The 21,939-nt window shown below is 39.8% G+C and overlaps 1 protein-coding gene across 8 annotated transcripts in view; it reads right to left on the reverse strand.

Moving 5' to 3' along the window:
- Positions 1-21,939, reverse strand: part of LOC128738605 (formin-binding protein 1-like) — a 140,810-nt gene that overhangs the window by 26,837 nt on the left and 92,034 nt on the right. For all 8 annotated transcript variants that reach the window (XM_053833877.1, XM_053833872.1, XM_053833876.1 and 5 more), the window contains exon 2: positions 563-678. In XM_053833877.1, coding sequence (XP_053689852.1) covers positions 563-678 — 116 coding nt within the window. The remainder of the gene's footprint in view (positions 1-562; positions 679-21,939) is intronic.

Below are 21,939 nucleotides of genomic sequence, written 5' to 3' on the forward strand. Positions count from 1 at the left end.
CATTCAGTCGAACCGTGCATTATGTCTGACTTATGGAAAGGTATATCAAATAACCAGGAAACATTTGAAAGTACCTACATAATAAAATCGAAGAATCAGATTTTGTAGTCAGTGCGTTGGTGGTGTCGAGTCGATGCAGTAGTGTTGGGAATACGTTATACGCGGGATAAGCGAAACGAGTTCAAGTGCCTTGCAAGAAAAACTTTGAGCACGACGGTATCTCGCCCACACTCGAAAAAGAGTGTAATTTATATTAATGAAAACTGACGGCGAAGGTAATGCAGTTAGTAAATTGCGTCAATGAGACGTAAATTCTGCGATTACTGCAGAGTAAGAAACAAAATGTGCCGATCACGAGAAAGCAAATTTACTTTGGTTTTTAGTGACTGGATCCATTTCGAAAATGGTGATTATTCTCTCTGAAAACATTTTGTTTCAGAGTTGTTTATAAAAAATTGCGGAATGAGATGTAATAAGTGACAAGATCTGATTATATATCGGCCATATTGTAAGCCAAATTGAACTTAGGAAAATGAGCATTCATCATAATTCGTCTACCTACCTCAGTTTTCCGGCGTATTCGATTTCGATGGCACTGCGATCACGGATAAAACTTCCATATCGTTCTAAAAAATCAATTCCTTTTTGGGTGTGCGTTGCTAGGTTGTCGTATTGATCCTGCGGAAGAAAAAAGGAAAAGGAGAATTAGTGTGGCATCGTAGACTTATAAGAATAAATTAAAAATATAAAATTTCCACCATTGGGCAACATTTGATTGCCGGGCATTGGCTCGCCAATAATTTATTGGCAATAGGACACCATACGAACCGTTGCTTTTCAAGAAATGCGCTTTTCTAGTGGTAGTAAAATCAAAATTTCTCACTTATTTATGTTTACCTACCTGAAAAACAATCACTAATCATATTTTATTTGTGGTACAGTTATTCTGTTATACTTAATTTTCATGACTTCTGCCTAATTTTGACAAAAAAACAAACATTTCCTATACCTCTCCATAGCATCTTACTACCAGTAATCCGAGAGCCCTGAAAAGCTAAAGCCCTATAAAGATACATTTATAGGGCTTTATGAAAAGCCTGGGCGAGAACCAGGAGCTGATGTGTTTGCGACATTTATCATCGTCGAAAAAAATAAATTTCGCAACATAAACGCAATAAATAAAAACAATGTTTACCAACTATTTATTGGTTCAGGTGTCAAACGTTATATTGCGATTAGCGATAAATACAAACGAAACTGAGATGCATGAGAGAGTAAGGTTGTTGTGTTCAGTAAATTTATTGTCGCTCAAAATTCAGCTGTTACGGAAATGCATAATACGCGTTACGAAGCAACGACATCTGTTGTATTCAACAGGGAAACATTGATAGTTTCAAGCATACTCTCACGCATGGCATGGCGTATGATGAAACACTTGCGCCAACTTGTGTTATTTATTATCAGAAACTAGAGGTGGTATCCTGTTATTCTCTTGCTGGCGCCTAAACAGTGATAATACTGTTTTTCTCTAGTGAAACCGCGTTGACTCGATTAGATAGCTTAGCACGTGAGATGTAAATTAAAATTCCTATGGCCGAATGAAAGCCTCAAGTGCGCAATGGAGCCGCTTGTGGGACGCAACATTCCGTTGACTTGCTTTGAAAATAATATATCTATCAGAATTCCGAGTAACATATTTTGGATAAAAAAACGAAAAGCTCTTGAAATTGGTGAAAATCAAAACACACATCATGTGAATAAAAACACTTGTACGGGTTTCTTCGTTCAGACTGTTTAAAAATACTTCTTACATTATCACGCAAGCTAGGGTGTTGCACTATGTGATGATGCTGAGACGAAAATTTACTGAACTAGAATACATAAATATATTTAAATTTCAAAGAATATCATTTTTTTTGGATGCATAATATTACGTATAATTTTTGTATACAGGCTTATCACACTTTAACTGAACGTTAACTGATTAAAACTGATCGCCAAACTACAGAATAAAATCTGTTCCAACGCTCGTAAAAATAACGAAGTAAAAAACCACCACAAATGAAATTGACGCTCGTCTCTGGCAGTCCGGCCGTGAAAGGGTCACTGCCGCCGTCGTTTGATGGGGCGTGCTGGAAATGGATTCTTGAAACCCGTCTGCCATCTGGTAGCTCACAGGATTGAAAGTATCTTTGGCGCCGGTCAATGGGCTGGCTTAATGTGCAGTTTTACGATGAAAGACGGATATGCGAATACCTACTATAAAAATAAATAATATAGCGAAAAATAACCGTTGAGCGTAGTGGGTGCTTTCTGTGAGAGGATGCGGCTATATCAGATATAGAATTTTTGATATGAACGTGATGTTTGCGTTCACTAAAGATGTTTGTCCTTGATAAATTTGATACTAACTATAAGCCAAAATGTTTTTTTGGCATGGCAAAGTAAATTGAGGGCTGTCCTTTTCTGGGCACCGGATGCACACTGCCATCACTAATTGGTACTGAGTGTCTAGTTTCTATCGAGAAAAAGCTTCAGTTCGCTTCGAGGCACGATGTTGGTCTAACAAGCCGGTCGTCCTATGTCCGAATCTCGACTGGACGGTGTTGTTAGAGTCAGTAGGATCCTTGCACTAGCCTCGTGAACGTGATTGTCCTGTACTCTAATAACCGGTTGCGAAGTTTGTCCATAAAGAAGGGCAATGTCTAAAGATGGTTACACCCAAGGTTTAGCTTTTTTGTATTGAGTTCAGGATGTGTCTACTAATTCGTCGCTCCTCGGATCATCTTCGAATCGCCCTTAACATTCCATTTTCAAACCTCCTCGTGGACACTCCACATTGCGGGGTATGCTCGGAGTTGACAACAGCGCGCTGTAGAGGTCAGGGTTTCTGCCGAATATTGTTTACACTGCTCATTCATTCGACATCCTTACTACGTGGTCATCCTACGGTAATCTGCCGTGCTTTACACTCTTCCTAATGTTTATTTTTATACACCTGATGTATCTTGTAATTAATGCCCAGCGCCATTTTCTTTTTTCTTATTCACCGCCGAGAATTGTTTACAGGATTTTACACTAAAACACTCAGATATAGCCGGTTGCTCTTCTTCAATGTCCACGCTGCCGTAAACCGTAAACTGCCACCGACCGAGAGAATTGGCGTCTTATAAATCACGAGCTAGCTACACTATCCGTAGAAAGCCATATCTGCAGCAGTTTGCTGCTTCATTACTTCACGGCTCACATTGTTGTTATAAAACCAAGGTAAACGAATTCGTCGACTCCTTCCAACCAAAAATGATGAAATGATGTTTCGTTTCTCGGTTCTCGGGCATATCTTCCATGTTCAATTCTAGGATGTGCTTCTTCTGAAGCAACAGAGTTTCGCTCTTCTCCGAGTGTGTTAGCGTATTTTCCTTCGACATCGATCTTATAAAACCGCTCACTAGTAGACGGTCAGTTGGTTTGTATTACCATCCTACAATACTAGAGTCAAATTTAAAAAAAAATCGCTGGACAAAGTCGAGTTACCCTCTTTCATAGTTTTAAAGGGCAAAGCTATACCTATAAAAATGGATTTCTGTCTGTCTGTCCGTATGTTCCTTATAGAATCGAAAACTACTGAACCGATCGGCGCGAAAATTTGCATGTAGGGGTTTTTGGAGTCAGGAAAGGTTCTTATGATGGTTAGAGACCCCTCCCCCCACTAAGAGGGGGGTTCCCATACAAATGAAATACAAATTTCCTCATAACTCGAGAACTAATCAAGCAAATGGAATAAAATTTGACATGTGGGTGTTTTTGGAGACAAGAATATTTTCTATGGTGAATTGAAACCTCTACCCGCTTTAGGAGGGGTGGCACCTATACAAATGAAATACAAATTTCCTCATAACTCGAGAACTAATTAATCAAAGGGAACCATATTTGGCATGTGGGTGTTTTTGGAGGCATACATCCCGCGAAATGGTATTCTGCGAAACTCTATATTCCGCGTTATGGTCAATTCTCAATTGGTGTTCCGCAAAATGGAATTCGGCGAAATGGTTTGTAATGATGGCGAATATTTAAATGCTATCCGCTTTATTTTATCAGGCTAATCAATGGGGGGAGTTGTTTTCTACTTTACTGTGAGGAAAATTTGTATATTAAAACACCCATGAACTCCCCAGAAACTTGCAAAACTCAAGATTGTGACAAAGGTCATACGAGATTCACGATTTATGTACAACACAGTTTAATTTGTGGCAATACGAAGTTTGTCGGGTCAGCTAGTTGTTCATATAAATTAAATAAAAATCTTCAACAGTACTCCCTAAAGCATCGTAAATCGTAGTCGGCATTGATCTTTTTCCTACATAACCAGGTTGGTGACCATTGTAGGAGGTTTGAGCACCGCGGGGTCGTTTTACGACCTAAACTAAGAACTACATCATGCGACGTCTCAAATCAGATTAGAATTCAAAAGCTAGATCAACGGAAGTCAAATCAATTACCTAGGGCCACGTTGGTCATATCTGGAAATGTTCCGAGGACTTCCGGAAAGTCCCAGATAAGTGGCCAGTTTCGAACATGAACAAAAACTTATCGTGCGAAACCTTAAATCACACTAGAGTTCAAAAACTAGATCAATGGAAGCCAGACCTGCTATCTAGGATCATATTGGTCATATCTGGAAATGTTGCGAGCACTCCGGGAATCCCCTGGGAACTGGCCAGTTTCGAACATGAACAAAAACTCATTATACGACACCTCAAATCATATTAAACTTTAAAAATAGATCCATGCACGTCAGTGCTGCCCATACACATTTTATGTGAAGACTGTTTTTCACTAAGACGCATATTTAACAAGTTAAAAAATATGTTATCAAAAAGTAACACACTTCCATTCGAATCTTAGTAGAATCGGATCATTCGACGTCAAGTGTTGTTAGCATGGGTTTATTCTCAGACCCCTCATTACTCTTCCTTCATGCTGAATTCTATATGACCCCCATAAACCACTCTTGACAGTGTAAAAAGTCACTCTTGTCAAAGTTGTTGTGTCACTCCCAAAGATTCTCTTGCGTTTGACTCTTCATCTTTGCGTTTGAGTTCTTCATCAAGTAATGCATCCAATTCTTCAATATCGAGCTTTTTTGGTTGTCCGGAGAGGGCTTGTCTCCAAGTGGCCAGACGTTGGAAACAATATTTCCGATGTACCGTTGAATGGTGAACAACATAGAGTCGTCGACAGAAACAAAATAATGATTGAGGGTGAAGAATGTGGCGATGATCCACTAACTTTGGGCAATGTAAAGCAGCTAGAGAATTGAAACACGGTAAAGCAGCAGGAAATGACAGCAGCTCCGCCTTTATTTTTAAGTCGTGAGCGTAACCACTTTCTGAGAACTGGAAACCGGAAAGTATTCAGATCTATAACATACATGAGACATTACGACTAAACTGAGTGACCACTGAGTCATCAAAAAATTTTACTTATAAGTTCCAAAGCAAAGCCTAGATGCTACCTTCCGTTATCGAAACTTGACATTCTGTTTTTATACGACAGACTTCGCAGTCAGCTGTTAGAGTGCAGGAAAATTGCGGGGCCAGTTGCTACGATCCTATTAACTCTAACAGCCTTTCCCACTCATATGTTCCACTACCCTTAATTCAGTCCGCGGGCTGCAGGAATCATCTCGAAGGGCCGCAGTTTAGCCATCACTGCTGTACGTCAAAACAAGTGTCTAGAATCACAGCGGTCAATCCCGGACATGGTTTTATTATGAAAAATAAACCATACTGCATTCATTTACTTCGCTGGGGTTCACGGAGTACCTCGATCATATCCAGATACGATCAGCTGGTTTCCCGATTATTGACAACTTGGATTTTGTCGTGCTGGCTTATTCGAAGCGCATCGGTGCGAATAGTAGGCATCTTATCGCAGCCGTTTGACATCTGCTGTGGCGTCCCGAAGGGCAGCCACACGGGACCACTGCTCTTTGTGTTGTTTGTATGATCTATGCAATTTGCAATTTATGTTCGCTGATGATCACAAGTTTTTCCGTGCGACAAGTTCAGTTCTTGATTGTATCGAACTCTAAGAAGGCGTTGACATGCTTCTGAAATGGTGTGAATGAAATGGATTGGAAGTTGCATGCGCCAGTGCATTCCAATCGTTTTCAATTAGTCGATGTCATCAACTGGACAGAGTGCAGACCGTCAAAAATCTAGGTACTACATTGGACAGTAAGCATATATCATATCTCGGAACATATCTCATCATGCCTGGCTGGGTTCGCTAGGTTAAGATTCATAAAGTGAGCTACATTGGATCAAATGATGTATATCGTACGCATCTCTGGGACACTCTCGAGTCCCTTCGAGACGCGGCGAGGGTTGAGACAAGGTGACGGTTTATCCTGCATGTTGTTCAACATCGCTCTTGAGGGGACGATCCGACGAGCGGGCATCGAAACGAGAGGCACGATTTTTACCAAGGGTAGCCTACTTCTAGGCTTTGCAGATGACTTCGATATCATAGCCAGGAACTTTGCGACGGCGCACAGTGCGTTGAGCCATAGACAAAAATCATTTTTCACTTTTTTTTAATCGGGTATACTAAGTATTTAAAATTGTTTATAGATGCCTTCTGCTATATAAACAAGTATTAGTTTGCTTGGGAAAGCGTCACAACTACTATTACAAGCGTTCAAACTGTCAAGTTGCAGAGTGGATTTTACTTACAAATTTTGCTTTCATTTTTTAAGGTTATTCTTCACGCTCGTAAAAGTTTCATAGCTTGTGTAATCAAAATCTTTAAAATGGAGAATAACAATCAAGATTAGTAGAATAAATTTTGATTATATAAGGAATTCATTTTGACGTCACTCCTAAGAAATCGCCCCATAGAAACGACATAGATATTGTCCTTCAAAAAACGGAACTCCAACTTTGATTACTGATTTAAAAAATGTTCCACCGACTTCCAAGCTAAAATATACACAGAATAATTGTTCAAAATGTCCTCTACAATATCGAACAGGTTTTAGCTGCAACTACCTGCAACTCTGCAAGATATTTCAATATTTGTAGATCAACGTCGGTCAAGCACTGATAAACCGTCAGATTTCCGTTATTGTGTTATCCCTGTTAGAAGAAACCACTGTTTATGAAGCTTTGTGCTATTACTGTTCAAAATTAAACTCAAAACGATTTTATTTCACATAGCGAGTAAATATTTCTTTAAAAAAATTAATAAACTTAATCGGTATTAAGTATTGCCAATTTTTCCCGTTTCTCGGGTTGATAATGACGAATAATCGATGATAACGGTTTTCCTGCTGGAAATTCGTTTCGCGGATCTAATTAAAAGGTTTTCAAAAATTTCCCAACAAAAACAGAACGTCGAGCTACAGACTTTGTCTCAAATTATGCCACGGAAAATTATTATTTACTTTTCCGTTACGGCTGAGAATGGCAAAAAAGGTTTAAGTATTACTTAAACACTAGCCCTGTTCACAGATATAGATTTGTTAGTGCGAAACTATATTTTGATTAGAAGTGCAAACGTCTTCCATAAACATAGCTTTCCAAGCTTTCATGCACTGAAGAAAAATTTTTCGATTACCGAAATTGCAGCCAAGGTTGATCTTCGAGTGCTGCTTAATCTAACACTAGATGGCATTGCTGAATTTACCAAAGTATTTCTAGTACAAATGCCGCTTTCACAAACAAATTTGTTAGTTATATAACCGACGGCAACCCATATAATGATGAAAAACCTTTGCAATGCTTGCATAAAAATTTGGTGTTTGGGACATTTTTGCCATTATGTAAATATTTTGAGACATTTAAGCAAATACTAGCTTCTATTATCACAAACTACTTTTTACATTACACTAGCTTGATAAAATGACTAAAACTAGCAGTTTTGATTTTTGTCCCGCAGTCCCATACGTTCAACGCACTGTGCGGCGGAGGCAAACTATGCCAGACTGAAAGCGGAGTCTAGGAAAATTGGGCTAAAAATAAATGCATCGAAGACCAAATACATGAAAGGAAGAGGCTCAAAGGAAACAAACGCGTGTTTATCACGGACGGTAACCGTTGACAGCGACGAACTAGAAATGGTAGAGGAGTTCGTGTATTTGGGATCACTGGTAACCGCGGACAACAACACTAGTAAGGAAATCCAGCGGCGCATCCAAACGGGAAATCGGGCCCTTCGTAAAACGCTACGATCAGCAAGCATACGCCGCCGCACGAAGCTAATAATGTACAAAACCCTTATTAGACTGGTAGTTCTTTATGGACTTGAAGCCGTGACACTGCTCACGGAGGACATACGCGCCCTTGCCGTGTTCGAGCGGAAAGTGCTGCGGACGATATTTGGCGGAGGCGTATGAATCACGAGCTTTAGGCACTGTTTGGGAAGACTCCCATCGTACACCTAGCGAAAGTTGGCAGGCTATGGTGGGCCGGACACGTCGTAAGAATGCCGGACGACAGTGCGACGAAAATAGTCCTTTTCAAAAACCCCACCGGCACTAGGAACAGGGGGGCCCAACGTGCACGATGGCTCGACCAGGTCGAGAGCGATTTGCGACTTCTGAGACGACTAGGAAATTGGCGACGAGTGGCCCAAGACCGAGTTGAATGGAGACGAGTGCTTGAAACAGCACGAGCCACCCCGGCTCTATGCTGAAGAAGAAGAAGAAGAAGAAGACTTCGCTCGCTTGCTTGAAATAATCCTACTTTATGAACAACGTTGTCAACTCATTATCCTGTCTACTCTTGAATCCAATCGGCCCAACCCAAGCTAACTCATTGCACGCAGTATGACGAAATTAAACCTCTAGAAATCTGTTGTCGGAGATTGACCGCAACTTGATATGTAGGATTATAATCTATAAACTAAGTTCGTGTTTATAATAAGACTCAGATACCTATGTATGACAAACCTAAGTCGAAGACTGAATATAATAATAATACTGATTAATAATTTTGTTAGCTTTTAAATGCAACACAGCCTAAGAAAAGAGGAAAAAAGATGGATGAAAAAATACGGTTTTTTTTATCGGCTTGTGTTTTGTTTACTGACACTCAAAATCATCTAAATATAGATACTACGTACATTCCAACTCAATCCTGAGTAATGATATGTAATTAGTCACTTATGATGATTTGCTACAATAATCATGTTCATTGTAGGATAATTGCACGAGAAGCGCTAAGAAACGTAAATGTTTAATTGCTGCAGCTAGAGCGTGTAGAGTGTTCGACTGGTTAATAATCTAGCTAGGGCATTCGACAGCATGCATATGCGTGCAAAGTCCTAGAAATTGTTCTCACCTCTTCTGATTAATTTTTTGTTTTTGAAAATTACCAATTGTACGCACGTAGTATATGTACAGATGGTTCGAAAAAACTGATTTGATTTGCTTATGCCAACAGGCGCAAGCTGCAGTGTAAACTCACCTTGTAAACAAGGTAAGAAATGAGTGTATAATCGAGAGAAGTCTGATGAATTCGACGGGCAGTGAGAAAGTGAAATTGAACGAAAAATTTCTAAAATTAATATTACGCGTTCAAATTTAGAATAAAGCACTTGGACGGAAGAAAAGAGTGTGGTTTCTATACCGTGGCAATATCACATGATAGTTGTAATAAATAATCTTTCCTTTTTTTTTTTTTTTTCGGGTTATCCAACTGGTCGCTTAATAGCGTATAAAACTCTGCGCTGGGCCCTTTTGTGTTGTCAACAAAGTGTCAGGGAGACCTCAAACATCAGTTCTACCTGACGAGACAGGCACTGGCGCCCACTAAAACACAGGTAGAGCCCCAAGCATAGCCGTTACGCCTATACCCGCAGGCGGAGGCGTTTCGGCCCTGCGCGGACTCCACGAACTGACTCTAAGATCTCTCTGCCAAAGGCCGGAATGTCATATTTTAAATATAATGATGATGATGACGATGATGATGATAATGATGATGATGAGAAGAAAAATAATAGATCGAATTTGTAAATGTGCTTTGGACTTTTTGTACCACTCGAGTTGCAATATGTGGTATAGTGAAGAAGTGGAGAATTCGTCAGCCCCGCCTGACAGCGGTCTTCAACCGCGCGCCCGCTTTCAGTTTTCCAACACAAACAACCACAAATGAACCAAAAACCAATAGGTACAACAAATTTCGGAGCATTAGTGGTTATCAACTTATCAGGGCAAATTTAATCTTTCATCCCCTTAGTATTCACAGTGCATTCCCACGATACAAAGTAAATTGAGCGCAGCACAAGCTGGACGTTCGCGGTAGTCGACAGAAGCTTCAAAATATAGAGACTCGCCCGCCTTCCAACCCTCGAGACCAAAGTGCTGTAAAGCTCTGGGCTTAAACGTCTCTTTAAGACTCGACCCCTTCCCATCGACAGAGCCCGCGGACGGCCATCAGAGCTCAGGACAGCCACGGGGCCAGTGCAAAAATCCTACTCTATCTAGCAGCACCGCCTAGCCGAAACTCGAACACGCGACACGAATTGACCTAATTTTCCCATCTGCTACCTAAGAAGTGCTATTACCCGTAATCATTACAGAGTGGTTCTTCGGCATCCAATCGGATCTGGTATCCCGCTTACATCCCCTTACTAACCCTAAGCCCCCGACCAACTCAATCAATCCGACATTTTTCGGAGATATTTGTGACAGTTGTGATAAATAAGGATGAATCCCAGAAAACTTCATCTATTGTCAGAGATCCCCATGCTGGCCTTATTCTTAAGCGGAATAAAAGCACTTTCTGAACAACGCAACAATCACATTTGGTAAATTTTTACCCCGAGTCCCACTTGAAATCACAAAAGTATTTTGATATATACCCACATTCAGAAGTAAACGTGACCGCTGTTCATTTACTGATTAGTTAAAAAGCCCTACACCACGACAAGGTTCAGTTTTATCGTAGGGATGATAGTTGTAATAAATAATCTAATAATAAATTAAATAATCTAAATTTTTACTCAGTAAATCGCGGCTTTAAAAGTTGCAGAATATTTTTTTATAATTTGTTAATTTTTTTTACTAAAACTAGGCGATCCCATCTAGCTCTTATGCAACGGCTCACGACGGTGCAATGTCGTCCAGCCATTCAGGTTCGTTCGCCATAACTGGTCAATTTGAAAACCGTAATCGAAACCGGTCCCAGCTGGGTAACTGTACTTGGCATGCAGTAAATGAAAGCTCATACCGAGCCATGACCGTATTCGAAAAGTTGCATCTTCTTTATCTTCCACGAATGTCCTAGTTATGCGAATAGAGTCGGTGGTGGTGCCCCGATGTTATAACCTGATCTGCACCCTCCCGGTGGCAATGCAGAAACGGGCAAGTGTCACCGGCACCGCGGCACCGTTGCGGTTGTAAGCTGCGTTCGCAAAGTTATTGACCGGAAGAATTAGTTTTCATGGTAACGTCGTTGATGGTTGGATGACACTGGCGAATTGCATCGCGCGCCGTTTGAGGAGGCTGAACAAGCAATGCGCGCCAATAAGCATGGGCATCGGTAGTAGCAATCTTGCTCCTTATTGGTGTGCACCCTGTTACATATTGCCCGAGAGGTTTTAAATATTTGCAATGTGCGCAAGCGAGCTTCGATAAATTTGTGACAACTGAGTGTGCATATATAACAGGTCTCACTTTCCGGTTATAGTTGGCTGACCGTAAGGAAATTAAAATACAGCCAGTCGTAAAAACATTACCACCGTAATGGCGTGCTTGTTGGCAATGCTTTAATTTAAATTTAATCTTTAATTGATTTAGCATTCGACATTTGAAATAATTAGTACAATAAAAGTGTATTAGGGTGGATGAATTTGAAGAAAATTATATTCTTCTCTTCCGTTAATTGATCTCAGCGTAACTTCAACTTGGTTTAGTACTAGTACAGTTTAGTACAGTACGAATAAACCAAACAACCGAAATGGAAGTTTGTACAGCGCGACGATCAAAAAGTGGTAACAGGGTCTCCTTCGGTTTTAGTGTTCGACATCGGAACGAAAATTGAAATCCGGGTTCCGGTCCGGTCCGGTTAAAAATCGACACGAACTTTGTTACTCCGACTTTATTCCGGTCCAATTTGGCTCTTTTCCGGTTCCGGAACCTGAACAGAGCCAAATCGAACCGGATTATTAGTCTTTATAGTCGGAATAACAAAGTTTGTGCCGACTTTGAACCGGACCGGGGAACCCAGACTTCAATTTTCGTTCCGATGTCGAACACTATTCGGTTTTGTCGTTCTTTTGGACGATTTTGCATATAAAGGAATAACAACATGTAGAACAGAATACTCGCTCGCTTTTTATGCTTTCGCGTCACCTGAACATGAAGAACCAATTTATTACCACCAAAAGAATATAGTTTTGTATATGAGTAAGAATTGGCTTTGGTTTTTTCCGTAGGATGCGGAAAACTGAGAGTAGGCCCAAAATAGACGTAGGCTGAACAATTAGTGCCGTGCCCTAGGTATGATTAGGACGCAGTCTCTTTTCTGCGAAAATTGCAACAAATGTATGTATATTTTAATTGCACTAAATAGTCCAAACATATTCGACTCTACGGTATGCACGGTTAGAGTAAGATCAATGTACCGATGCATGGTGAGGCGTCTGCCGATACTGGATTGCGGCACAGCGAAGATATCTCGTTGGTGAAGGGCATCATGACGATACAAGATGCACCAAAGACCTTGAGCGGTAACAGGTTCATTTGAAATTCATCGTTTCGCAGATGATCGTGCCTGTCGACTGGATGCAAAGCACGAGAAAAGAAGAATTTTATCTTTGACGGAAATTGGCTTTTATAATTATGCAAATATTTTTAGAAAGTTGTACTATAAATTCTTCAATCGATAATTAAATAGAAAGGTTGTATTAGTTGTTTCTGCAATACAGTTGATGAATACCTATGATAGAAAACTCTTAGGATGCAATGAAAATATTAATTACTGGTGTCTTGATACAACTGTAATAAAAGTATGCATATATAGGATTTGGCTAAGATCACATAAAGTAAAATGTGTTTATAAAGGTACGGTGCTTTAAGTTGTAACACATTTTGACAGCTGCAGCTGTTTTGTGTTTAGTATAATTTGTCATTTAACAATTACTAGACTGGCACTTGTCCTGCAAATTGCGTAGATTTTTTACGAAAAACATGGTTTAGATCGAGAGACTCATCGCGCTTTTCGTTCATCGTCATGGTATTTGGCGCCCATCATGGGCCATGAAATCATTCTTCAACAATGATACCGGCTAGAATAGTTAATGGTGAATTGATGACCATCAAAGGGCCATGATTGGTTTTTGTTTTTACCACAATTGAGTGCCCTGTGGAGAAATTGTGTAATTTCAACAAGACGGTGCAACATGCCACACCGTGCGTGCCGCAATTACTTTCGCGTAATGGACACGTAAATTGACGTTTAAAGATCATGCTGTTTAATACCATTGGACTATTTTTGTGGGGCTATGTCAACACTCTGGTCTACGCCAATAAACCGCAGACGATCAACGTCTTGAAATATAACATTCGCCACGTTGTCACTGATGACCACCAAGGAGGCGGAACCCTCATAAGACATCCTTTAGGATACTTTTCCGAGTAGTTTTACAATAAAAGTCAATTGTTTTTACCTCTAACGCGTCATATAATCTACAATCATCATTGACAACAGTTTTCCACTATGGGTTGCTCCGCTATCGATGTGTTTACCCTATAAATGTTTTGCTGAGCGAAGCGAAAAGATGTCCGACTGGCTTGCAACCCTATGCCTCAAACTTACAAATTTCTAGTATAACATACGAAACTCGATCCAAATGTTTTAATGATTGTTTATTGATCAGTCACGTTTGGCGCGCTGGACTGGTCGTTTACAGAAAACACAGCGTTCCGTTTTTATGAACAAAACATGATTTATCTTTTCATTTCCGCTGGCCCGGTTGATCGTTTTGTTGTCTGTGTCAAATATAGTGGGAGTTGAACTCGCTCTACACGCTGCTACCATTCGCATACACGCTGTGATTTAGAAATAACTACTACCTATCTACGTTTTATAGCCATTTCATTCAAGAGTGTTTACAAAAGAGCAGACCTAAACATTGGCGGAAAATGAGTCTCCTTCGCAAAAGGAAACTGCCAATTCGCTGGTTTGTTTGTGTTTATCTTATACTTTTTTTAAAGGAATCATTTTCTTCCAACGTTCGTTCGTACAATATACCTCCTTTGTTCGGTTGCAAAAATTGAGTATGTTTACACCAGAAGATTCCGGTAGAGTTGAATTTTGTAATCCTGTAGGTGTTGAAATAGAGCCCATTCATTCTCTTTCGTTTCATTTTGATATTCCAGATATTGAGATATTTTTATAAACTGCGCCATTGAAGACTATCAACAGCGAGTGATGCAGGATTCACTAACATTCGGTTGTAGGTCAATTAGCGTTGTAGGTCGAATCAGTGAATCGTTCGTCGTGTTGACGCAGACGGAAAAGTAAACAGAAATGTTTTGACCGGATGCACTGACGTTTCGTTCAAGTGGCAAAGTTTAAAATGAATCTTAAAAGTGCAAGTTGGATGTTTCAAATTATTATATTACCAATTCGAAATGAGTCTAACAATTTTAGAGAACTATTTCACGGGACTATTTTTGCGGCCAGTCTCTCTTACCTGTAACGAAAACAAGAAAATAAAGCAGTTAGTCATAAGATTTTCCGGCAAAAATCAATGAATAATTTGGTGAGATAATGATTCATGAAACATTGTTTGAATATTTGGAGCCTGATGAATCATGTTACAATAGGCTTTCAACTATTTGCATACTGACGTCAATCAGTATACAACAGTAACAACATAATGATGAAAAGTTATGCAACAAATGTTTAAGCGACCCACACATATAATCTTCTCTTAAATTTTGCAACAATAACATGCAACAATTGATAGAGCTGTCGATCGTTTAATGACAGTACGTCTACGTAGTACTCGTCTTCCACTCACATCACTCTCGGATCGGTTGGGTTGTGTGTGACAACCTGCGCATCCAAAATTGACAGCTTTGTTTTAGCAGCGCGATGAGATGAGAGCTGCTCGCAGCATCCCACTGACTGTTGTTGTTATAGCAAAGTTGAATAACACTCAGCCAGCATCGGCAATCATTATCGTCGCAAGTGATTTCTCCTATATACGAACGTACACACAGTCACGAAAAGGAGCACTCAGCGAAGCGCTGGCAAATGCCAAGAAAACTGATTTTTTTTAATTTATCATGATTATTTTTTCACACCCCCGCGAGCAGCTTTGGTTTCGCGATGCGTGTGCCTATCTTTTGTTCTGCAATATTTTTCCGCTAAAGTTCGTTCATCTCCAGCCCCTTCTGGCGGGCCACCCCTTTCATGCCGACTTCCCACACATGTATGCTTCTTTGTTACTCTTATACGTATGAATATATAAATATACCTTGCGCTCCTGCTTGGCCGCTGTTTCGCCTTGTGCGCCGCTATAGTTCGCTTCATTAAAAATTCCAATGTCAATGTTGAGACACACATTGCTCGTCCGGCGTCGTCGACGCTCCGATGGAGGGAGGTACCTGTACTGGATGCGCGAAGCTGTGTGCGTGTGCGTGATTTTTATTGGCGGCAAAAAAAAAGAGTCACAGCATGCGATTTTGGTGTGGGACGAACGAAGCTAGACGAGTTCCAACTTAAGCGCCTTTAGATATTATATCTTCTTGATGGTGTTTGTTTTGTGATCAAGAAGTGAAAGTTGAGAAATATTTGTCATGTTTAATGTTTTCAATAATATTTGGATTAGACGCGCAACATTGCTCTTCGAAAATAAATTAAGTAACTTTATCATATAAGTTCTTATAATCGGAACCATACTGTAATGTTTTCTTGTTTGTCAATTCATAGTCTTTTAGTGGTAAACATTTCACGTTAACATTTTTTATTGTTCCTGATATATGGTCGAAAAGGTAAATTTTCTTGAATATTTACTTACTTCGAAAATTCATATGTCATGGACAAGACGAAAAAAATTTCACCAATCAAGAAAAAATGTCATGAACAAGATTTTCACAAAATTTTTAAAGCGGCAGACCATCCTTATGTTTGTTGTCTTGACGTTTTAATGCATTTTGGCATTATTTTTAGTATACATATTGGCGGAGGGAACGGTAGAAGAAAATAAGGAAACAAAAGTATTGATAGTACCTCAGGGCGAGATGTGAAGATGTTAAAGGGAAGAACCGGAAAATTAGGTAATTGGATGGAAATTAAGGAGAAACCGAAAGTGGCTAACGTTATTGTGTTAGTGCGACAAATACTGTACTGTATATCTCATGTGTTCGTTAAAAGCCTAAACGTTTTTGCATTAGTATTGATATTAAATGTCAAATAGCAGAGCTTGCAAACATAAACACAGCTGATCCGTAGCCAACCGCACCGACTACGAACATCTCGAAATATGGTTTGTTTGCTTTATTGCTGTATGAACAAGACCTTCCGATTCATTTAAGATTTGCAGCAGTAACTGAATAGTACATAGGATCAATACGATGGTTAATTAATCCATTTGCATTGAAGGGCAGTTTTTGATTCCTGGTCAGCTGCTTATCGATGCGGCGAAAGCTGAAAGCTCTTTAAAAGCTGATGGGGCGAAACTTTGAGACCTTGAAGTTGTTTTTTTGGGAAATCACTAGTGCAACGAAATATATGAGCAACCAAATATCTATTAACTAATACGTTTTATGAACATGTACTGATGTATATGGTCAGTTAAATTCTTTTTCCATTAGCAATTAGGTTTTGCTGAGCGTTTGTTGATATATAGCGGATTGATGAATGGAATGACAAGTATTAGGAAATTATAACAGCACTGAAAGCACTGATTACGTGGCGGAAGCGTTCTGCCAATACAGATGCATTTTTAAGGCGCAAAACAATACATGCATCGAACAGTAACCATTTATCCAGCCATTTTTGAGCCATTTTCGGTTTCCCCTTAAAGTAACGCTTGTTAAGTTGGTATAAAGTTCTTTTATACCAAGCGATAATGGGAGCCAATTATAACAGGATTCGAACCCAACTTTTCGCCCAGGCCCTGTGGATAGCGGCTTTGGTAAGCTTAAGTAACCTTCCATCTCTTGAATTGCATTTTTTGACGTTCAGTTGGGACAAGTATCAGATATCTGGATGAAAACAGGAGAAAAAACTGATCACAAACGAGCGTGAGGCGGTCGACAGGTAGAAGCAGCACTCCTCAATGGCGATATAACAGAAGAAGGTGGAACGAAAGCTAACCTTAGAGCGAGCTTCCGGAAAGGACCCAGTCCTGGCAGAACTCTATAAAAATGGTAAGGAACCACTAGCAATGGTACTTCAGTGGATAATTTCCAGGATTTTGGAGAAGGAGAAACTACCGGAAGTTTGGACGGAAAGTGCGGTTTGTCACATCTACAAAAAGTTAGTTTTGCTCGATTACCATAATTATCGAGGTATTTCGTTGGTCAACACCGTGCTACAAAGTCTTGTTATTATATCTTGTTACGTTATCTATCTCCAATAGCAAGAGATTTTTTACCTGGGTTTTATGGGGGGCTGCTACGGATCAAATTTTCACTTTCTGACAAATCCTCCAGAAATGTCGCAAGTACAAAAGGTCCACGCCTCATACTTTCGCGGATTTCAAGGCAGCATATGATACAATTGAGCGCGAACCGTTATTGCAGATAATGCACTAAAGCACTTTTCCGGACAAACTGATGATGATGGTGATGGAGCCCACCTCATTCCCCTACAAAGGTTTGAGGTAGTCGATTTATCTAATAGATAATTTAGTGAATATACATTTGAACCAGGTAAGCAAACAAAACGATCTGGTTTTTGACACAGATATAAATTCTTGCGATAGTACTCAAATACAAGTTATAATCACGCAGCTACTCAGAGCTACCCTGCAACGAGCGATGTGCTATGCATTTTTCAGGAGCACTTTCGTGTACTTTCGAATTACGCCAAGGGATAGGATGGCAAGTGGATGGGATAGCCTGTATGGTATTCAACATCGCTATTGAAAGTGTGATCCTGTGCGCATGCATCGAAATAAGAGAAACGATCTTCGGCAATAGTAGCCAACTCCTAGCTTACGCAGACTACCTTAACATCACTAGAAATTTTGCGACTCCACAAATTTCGCCTCCCACGGATTATTGACTGTTGACGGCCATGAACCAAAAATGGGTGAAGAATTCATATATTTGGTACCTTTTGTCACTGCCGACAACAATACGAGTAAGCTGAATGTCGGGCCTAGTTTTTTTCTGCCCAAGGCGTTTCGATCAATAAGTACACGCCGCCGCAAAAAACTGGTGATGTATAGAACGTTAATCAGATTGGCAGTCGTTTACTTGCTTGCTCATGCGTGCATTTGTCGTATTTGAATGTAAGGTTTTGCGGATTATTTTTGGCGGAGTACAAACGGCAAGCGCAGAATGGCGCAGACGTTTGAATCACAAGCTACAGGCACTACTTGGAGAAATTCCCATCGTACAACTGGCGAAGGTCGAGAGACTACGGTGGGTCGGCCACGTCGTCGCAATGATGCCGGACGACTGTGGAGCGAAATTTGTTCTCTTCAAAAAGGCAGCTAAACTAAATGCTACTGGCACTAAAAGGAGATTCCAACGATTGCTCGACCAGGTTGAAAACGACTTGCGTGTGTCCAGGCGCTCAACGAATTGACGACGAGTATTTCAGGACCGAGTACAGTGGAGAGAAGTTCTTGATACAGTACGAGTCACTCCGGCTCCAAGTAGATCCAAGAAGAAGAAGAAGATTTATGTCGTTTCACGTCATTTGTTTCGTTCTGTTTAAATAACATGGAAAAGAAAAGGTGCAAGTACGTGCAATATTTATGGACTTAAAATATTTTTGAATCGGTTGGAGAAACTGGGAACTTCTGTTAATTTTATAAGTTCAATGCAGTTTTACAGAGGTTCCTCAAGGAAGTAAGTTGCGCCCTTAGCGTTTCACACTATTTATTAATGAGGTTTCGATACTGTAAGCACTTGGATGTCGTCTGTTTGAGGCGGACGATGTTAGAATATACCTGTTCATAAAAAGAAAACTTGACTGTTTTTAAGCTGCAGCAGCTAGTTGACCTATGTGGGGCGTAGTGTACGAATAATTTGGTAACAATTAGTATCTCCAAATGCAATATTATTTCGATCCATCGCAACCTGAACCCGATTACTTTTAGTAACTTTATTTTTTGTCATTGTCAGGTTATGCACATTTGTGACCTAGAGGTGATTCTTAACAGTGCGCTCACCTTTCGTTTGCGCTTTGAAAAGATCATCTCAAGGGCTAAATAATAGGCAATTCGTTTGCTCTACTGCGCTTCAGATTGCTCATTATTTAAGTCCTGTTGAATAGCCTGGTGCCCGTTTTAAGTTAACTGGGCTGCGAGGATCGAAGCGATATAAGAACAAGTTCATACGTTATGCTCTTGGGTGCTACCCTGGAGTAACACGTCGAACTTGCCTACACATGAGGAAGAGGGCAAATTGTTGTTGATTGGAAAGAGGTGTACGTCTATTGTCTGTCTTGGAGCATACGAATCATTACGCTCCGGAAGCGGTTCTTCGAACAAGGAATGTCTTTCATCTTAACGCAAGTCGAAATCATTTCTTGTCTAAATACCATAACATGAAAACTAGCAGTACTTATAACTTTATGAATTTCTTTGTGATAATTTCCAAATGCGCCTTCCCTTTAATAATAAACAACTTCAAAATACGCAATTAACAACGAAATAGTAAATAACGGAGTTTTTAATGATCCTATCTACATAATTAACTATAATTCCAGAGCGTAAAGTCCCAGAAAGACTAGCTTGTATTTATTTTGCAACCATAAACATTTATACCTAGTTATTAGTTATTTTTTGCAAAGCAGTGAACTAAATTGTATGCCATTGCCGGACGGAACTTAACTTAGATCACACAATTTTAATGTATTCTGGATATAGAAAATTCAATTCAATTGGATAGCAAACCTGCTCATCGTAGAGATACGTTCCAAAACTGTAGAATTAGTCCATGATAATGCAAATGGACACAAGCTAAGTCAACCCTTTTAGTTTATAGCCGCCCCAAAGCACCAATTAGGGCATTAAAACAAAGCCTTTAGCATCGCTGCTTGGACGCCGTTTGCGTCTACGTGTCTAAACGCATCCTACTGTCGTTCAAACCATTTCCATGTGCAATTGAATGTGAAACAACTTGAGCTGCTTTGTGGTATGAAAGACGCCTTGCTTATATTAAAAGTAATAAAAGACAAGTTGTGTGCAAAACGAACGATAGCTGTAAAAAGTGGATGTTTTCTCCCAATTAAAGCTGATTTGAATTTGGAGCTTTTTCCCTAATTAACGCAAGTTTGAAATATTTAGATTTTCAGCCCTTTGTAAGGAGCTGCGGTTTTATGCTGTTCAACCAGAAGAGTGTTTGAATGAACTATCGGTAATGCAAATTGGAAACTAATCATGCGTTGGTTTTTTCTTTGCAATTGATGGAGACGCCTTGTTAAACGTTTTCCTGCTTTTTTCGGCATCAACGAAAGTACAACCACTTTCACTGCAATTGAAAATATAGTGTGAATGACTTGCCTAGTAGTGGGTAACTTGATTGATAAAGCGAATAAACGTTTCAATAAATTTATAGAATTACGTTCATGATCGGTTAATGAGACAAGTTGAATAAAAAATTATTTTTTCCTTGTGGTTGCGTTTTATATACAATAAAAATTTATTTTATGGATAAGTTGTACACATTTGTAAGCATTATTTCAAATTTATTGTGTGTATAATTGAATTACACTACACTACTATCAGTCTGTATTTTCAAGTAATAACGTGTTCAATAGGCGCATTGAATATTCAATGCAAAATGAAACTGCAGGACAAATAATAACAAAAGTTATTATGTTATATTTTCCTCTTCTGTTTTACAACCATGCTCGTATATTCGACCGTCCAACTTAGGTTTGACGTTCTCGTTTTCTGGTTTCGTTTGAAGTCCGTCAAGTGAGCTAACCACCGACTCCCGAGCGCTTTGTGCTCTTGGGCGAGGCAGTTTTCGTTCATTTCAGCAATCAAGTTGCCGTTGCCTGCCGCATTGGAAGTTGAACGGCCTCAGTAAAACCGAAGCTCTGTGGTGGGAGGTGTTGGAAGTGATGAGATGGGGCGCTACTGATCTAGGCCGGTTTGACCACCGCAGGTGATCTGCGTGGCGTTGTTTGTTTGGATGATAGGTATCTATTCCGGTTAGGTTGGTTGGTTGGTTGGTTGATAGACAATGCAACATGTTTCGACATTTTGATCCTGGACCGATATAGTGTCCTGGCTAATTATAATTAGTGAAAAAAGTGCACTGTTTGAAAAATATTACATTTGAGTAAATTTTACGTATCACACTATAGCATGGAAAACGATCATAACAATAAAACTGAACTTTTTGAACTGAACCAGTATAATTAGCTATTTAATAATTTGTAAGTCAGAATGTGCCACAAAAACTAGGTTGTGTAATTCTAGTCTTGAGAAATAAAAATTTCTTTTGGTTGTCGACCTTAAGTTGTGGTATTTAAGGGAAGAAAAACCAGCATAAAATCGGAGAATTGAAGTTATGAGTGTAAGTTTGATTACTATGATTTTTGTAATCTAATTGTTTAAACGCAGATAACCCTTCCATTCAAACGCGGTGCGAAAAAATCGAAAGTTGCAGTCTTTCTTCTTTACAACGGACAGAAGTGAGTGCGGAATGTGTCATCGATTGCTGTAATCGCATTAACTTTGGTGACACGGCGTGGCTGGCTGTGTCCAATAAAATCCTACCCCACACCCCCC

The sequence above is a fragment of the Sabethes cyaneus genome, chromosome 2, assembly GCF_943734655.1.
Source record: "Sabethes cyaneus chromosome 2, idSabCyanKW18_F2, whole genome shotgun sequence".
Taxonomy (NCBI): domain Eukaryota; kingdom Metazoa; phylum Arthropoda; class Insecta; order Diptera; family Culicidae; genus Sabethes; species Sabethes cyaneus.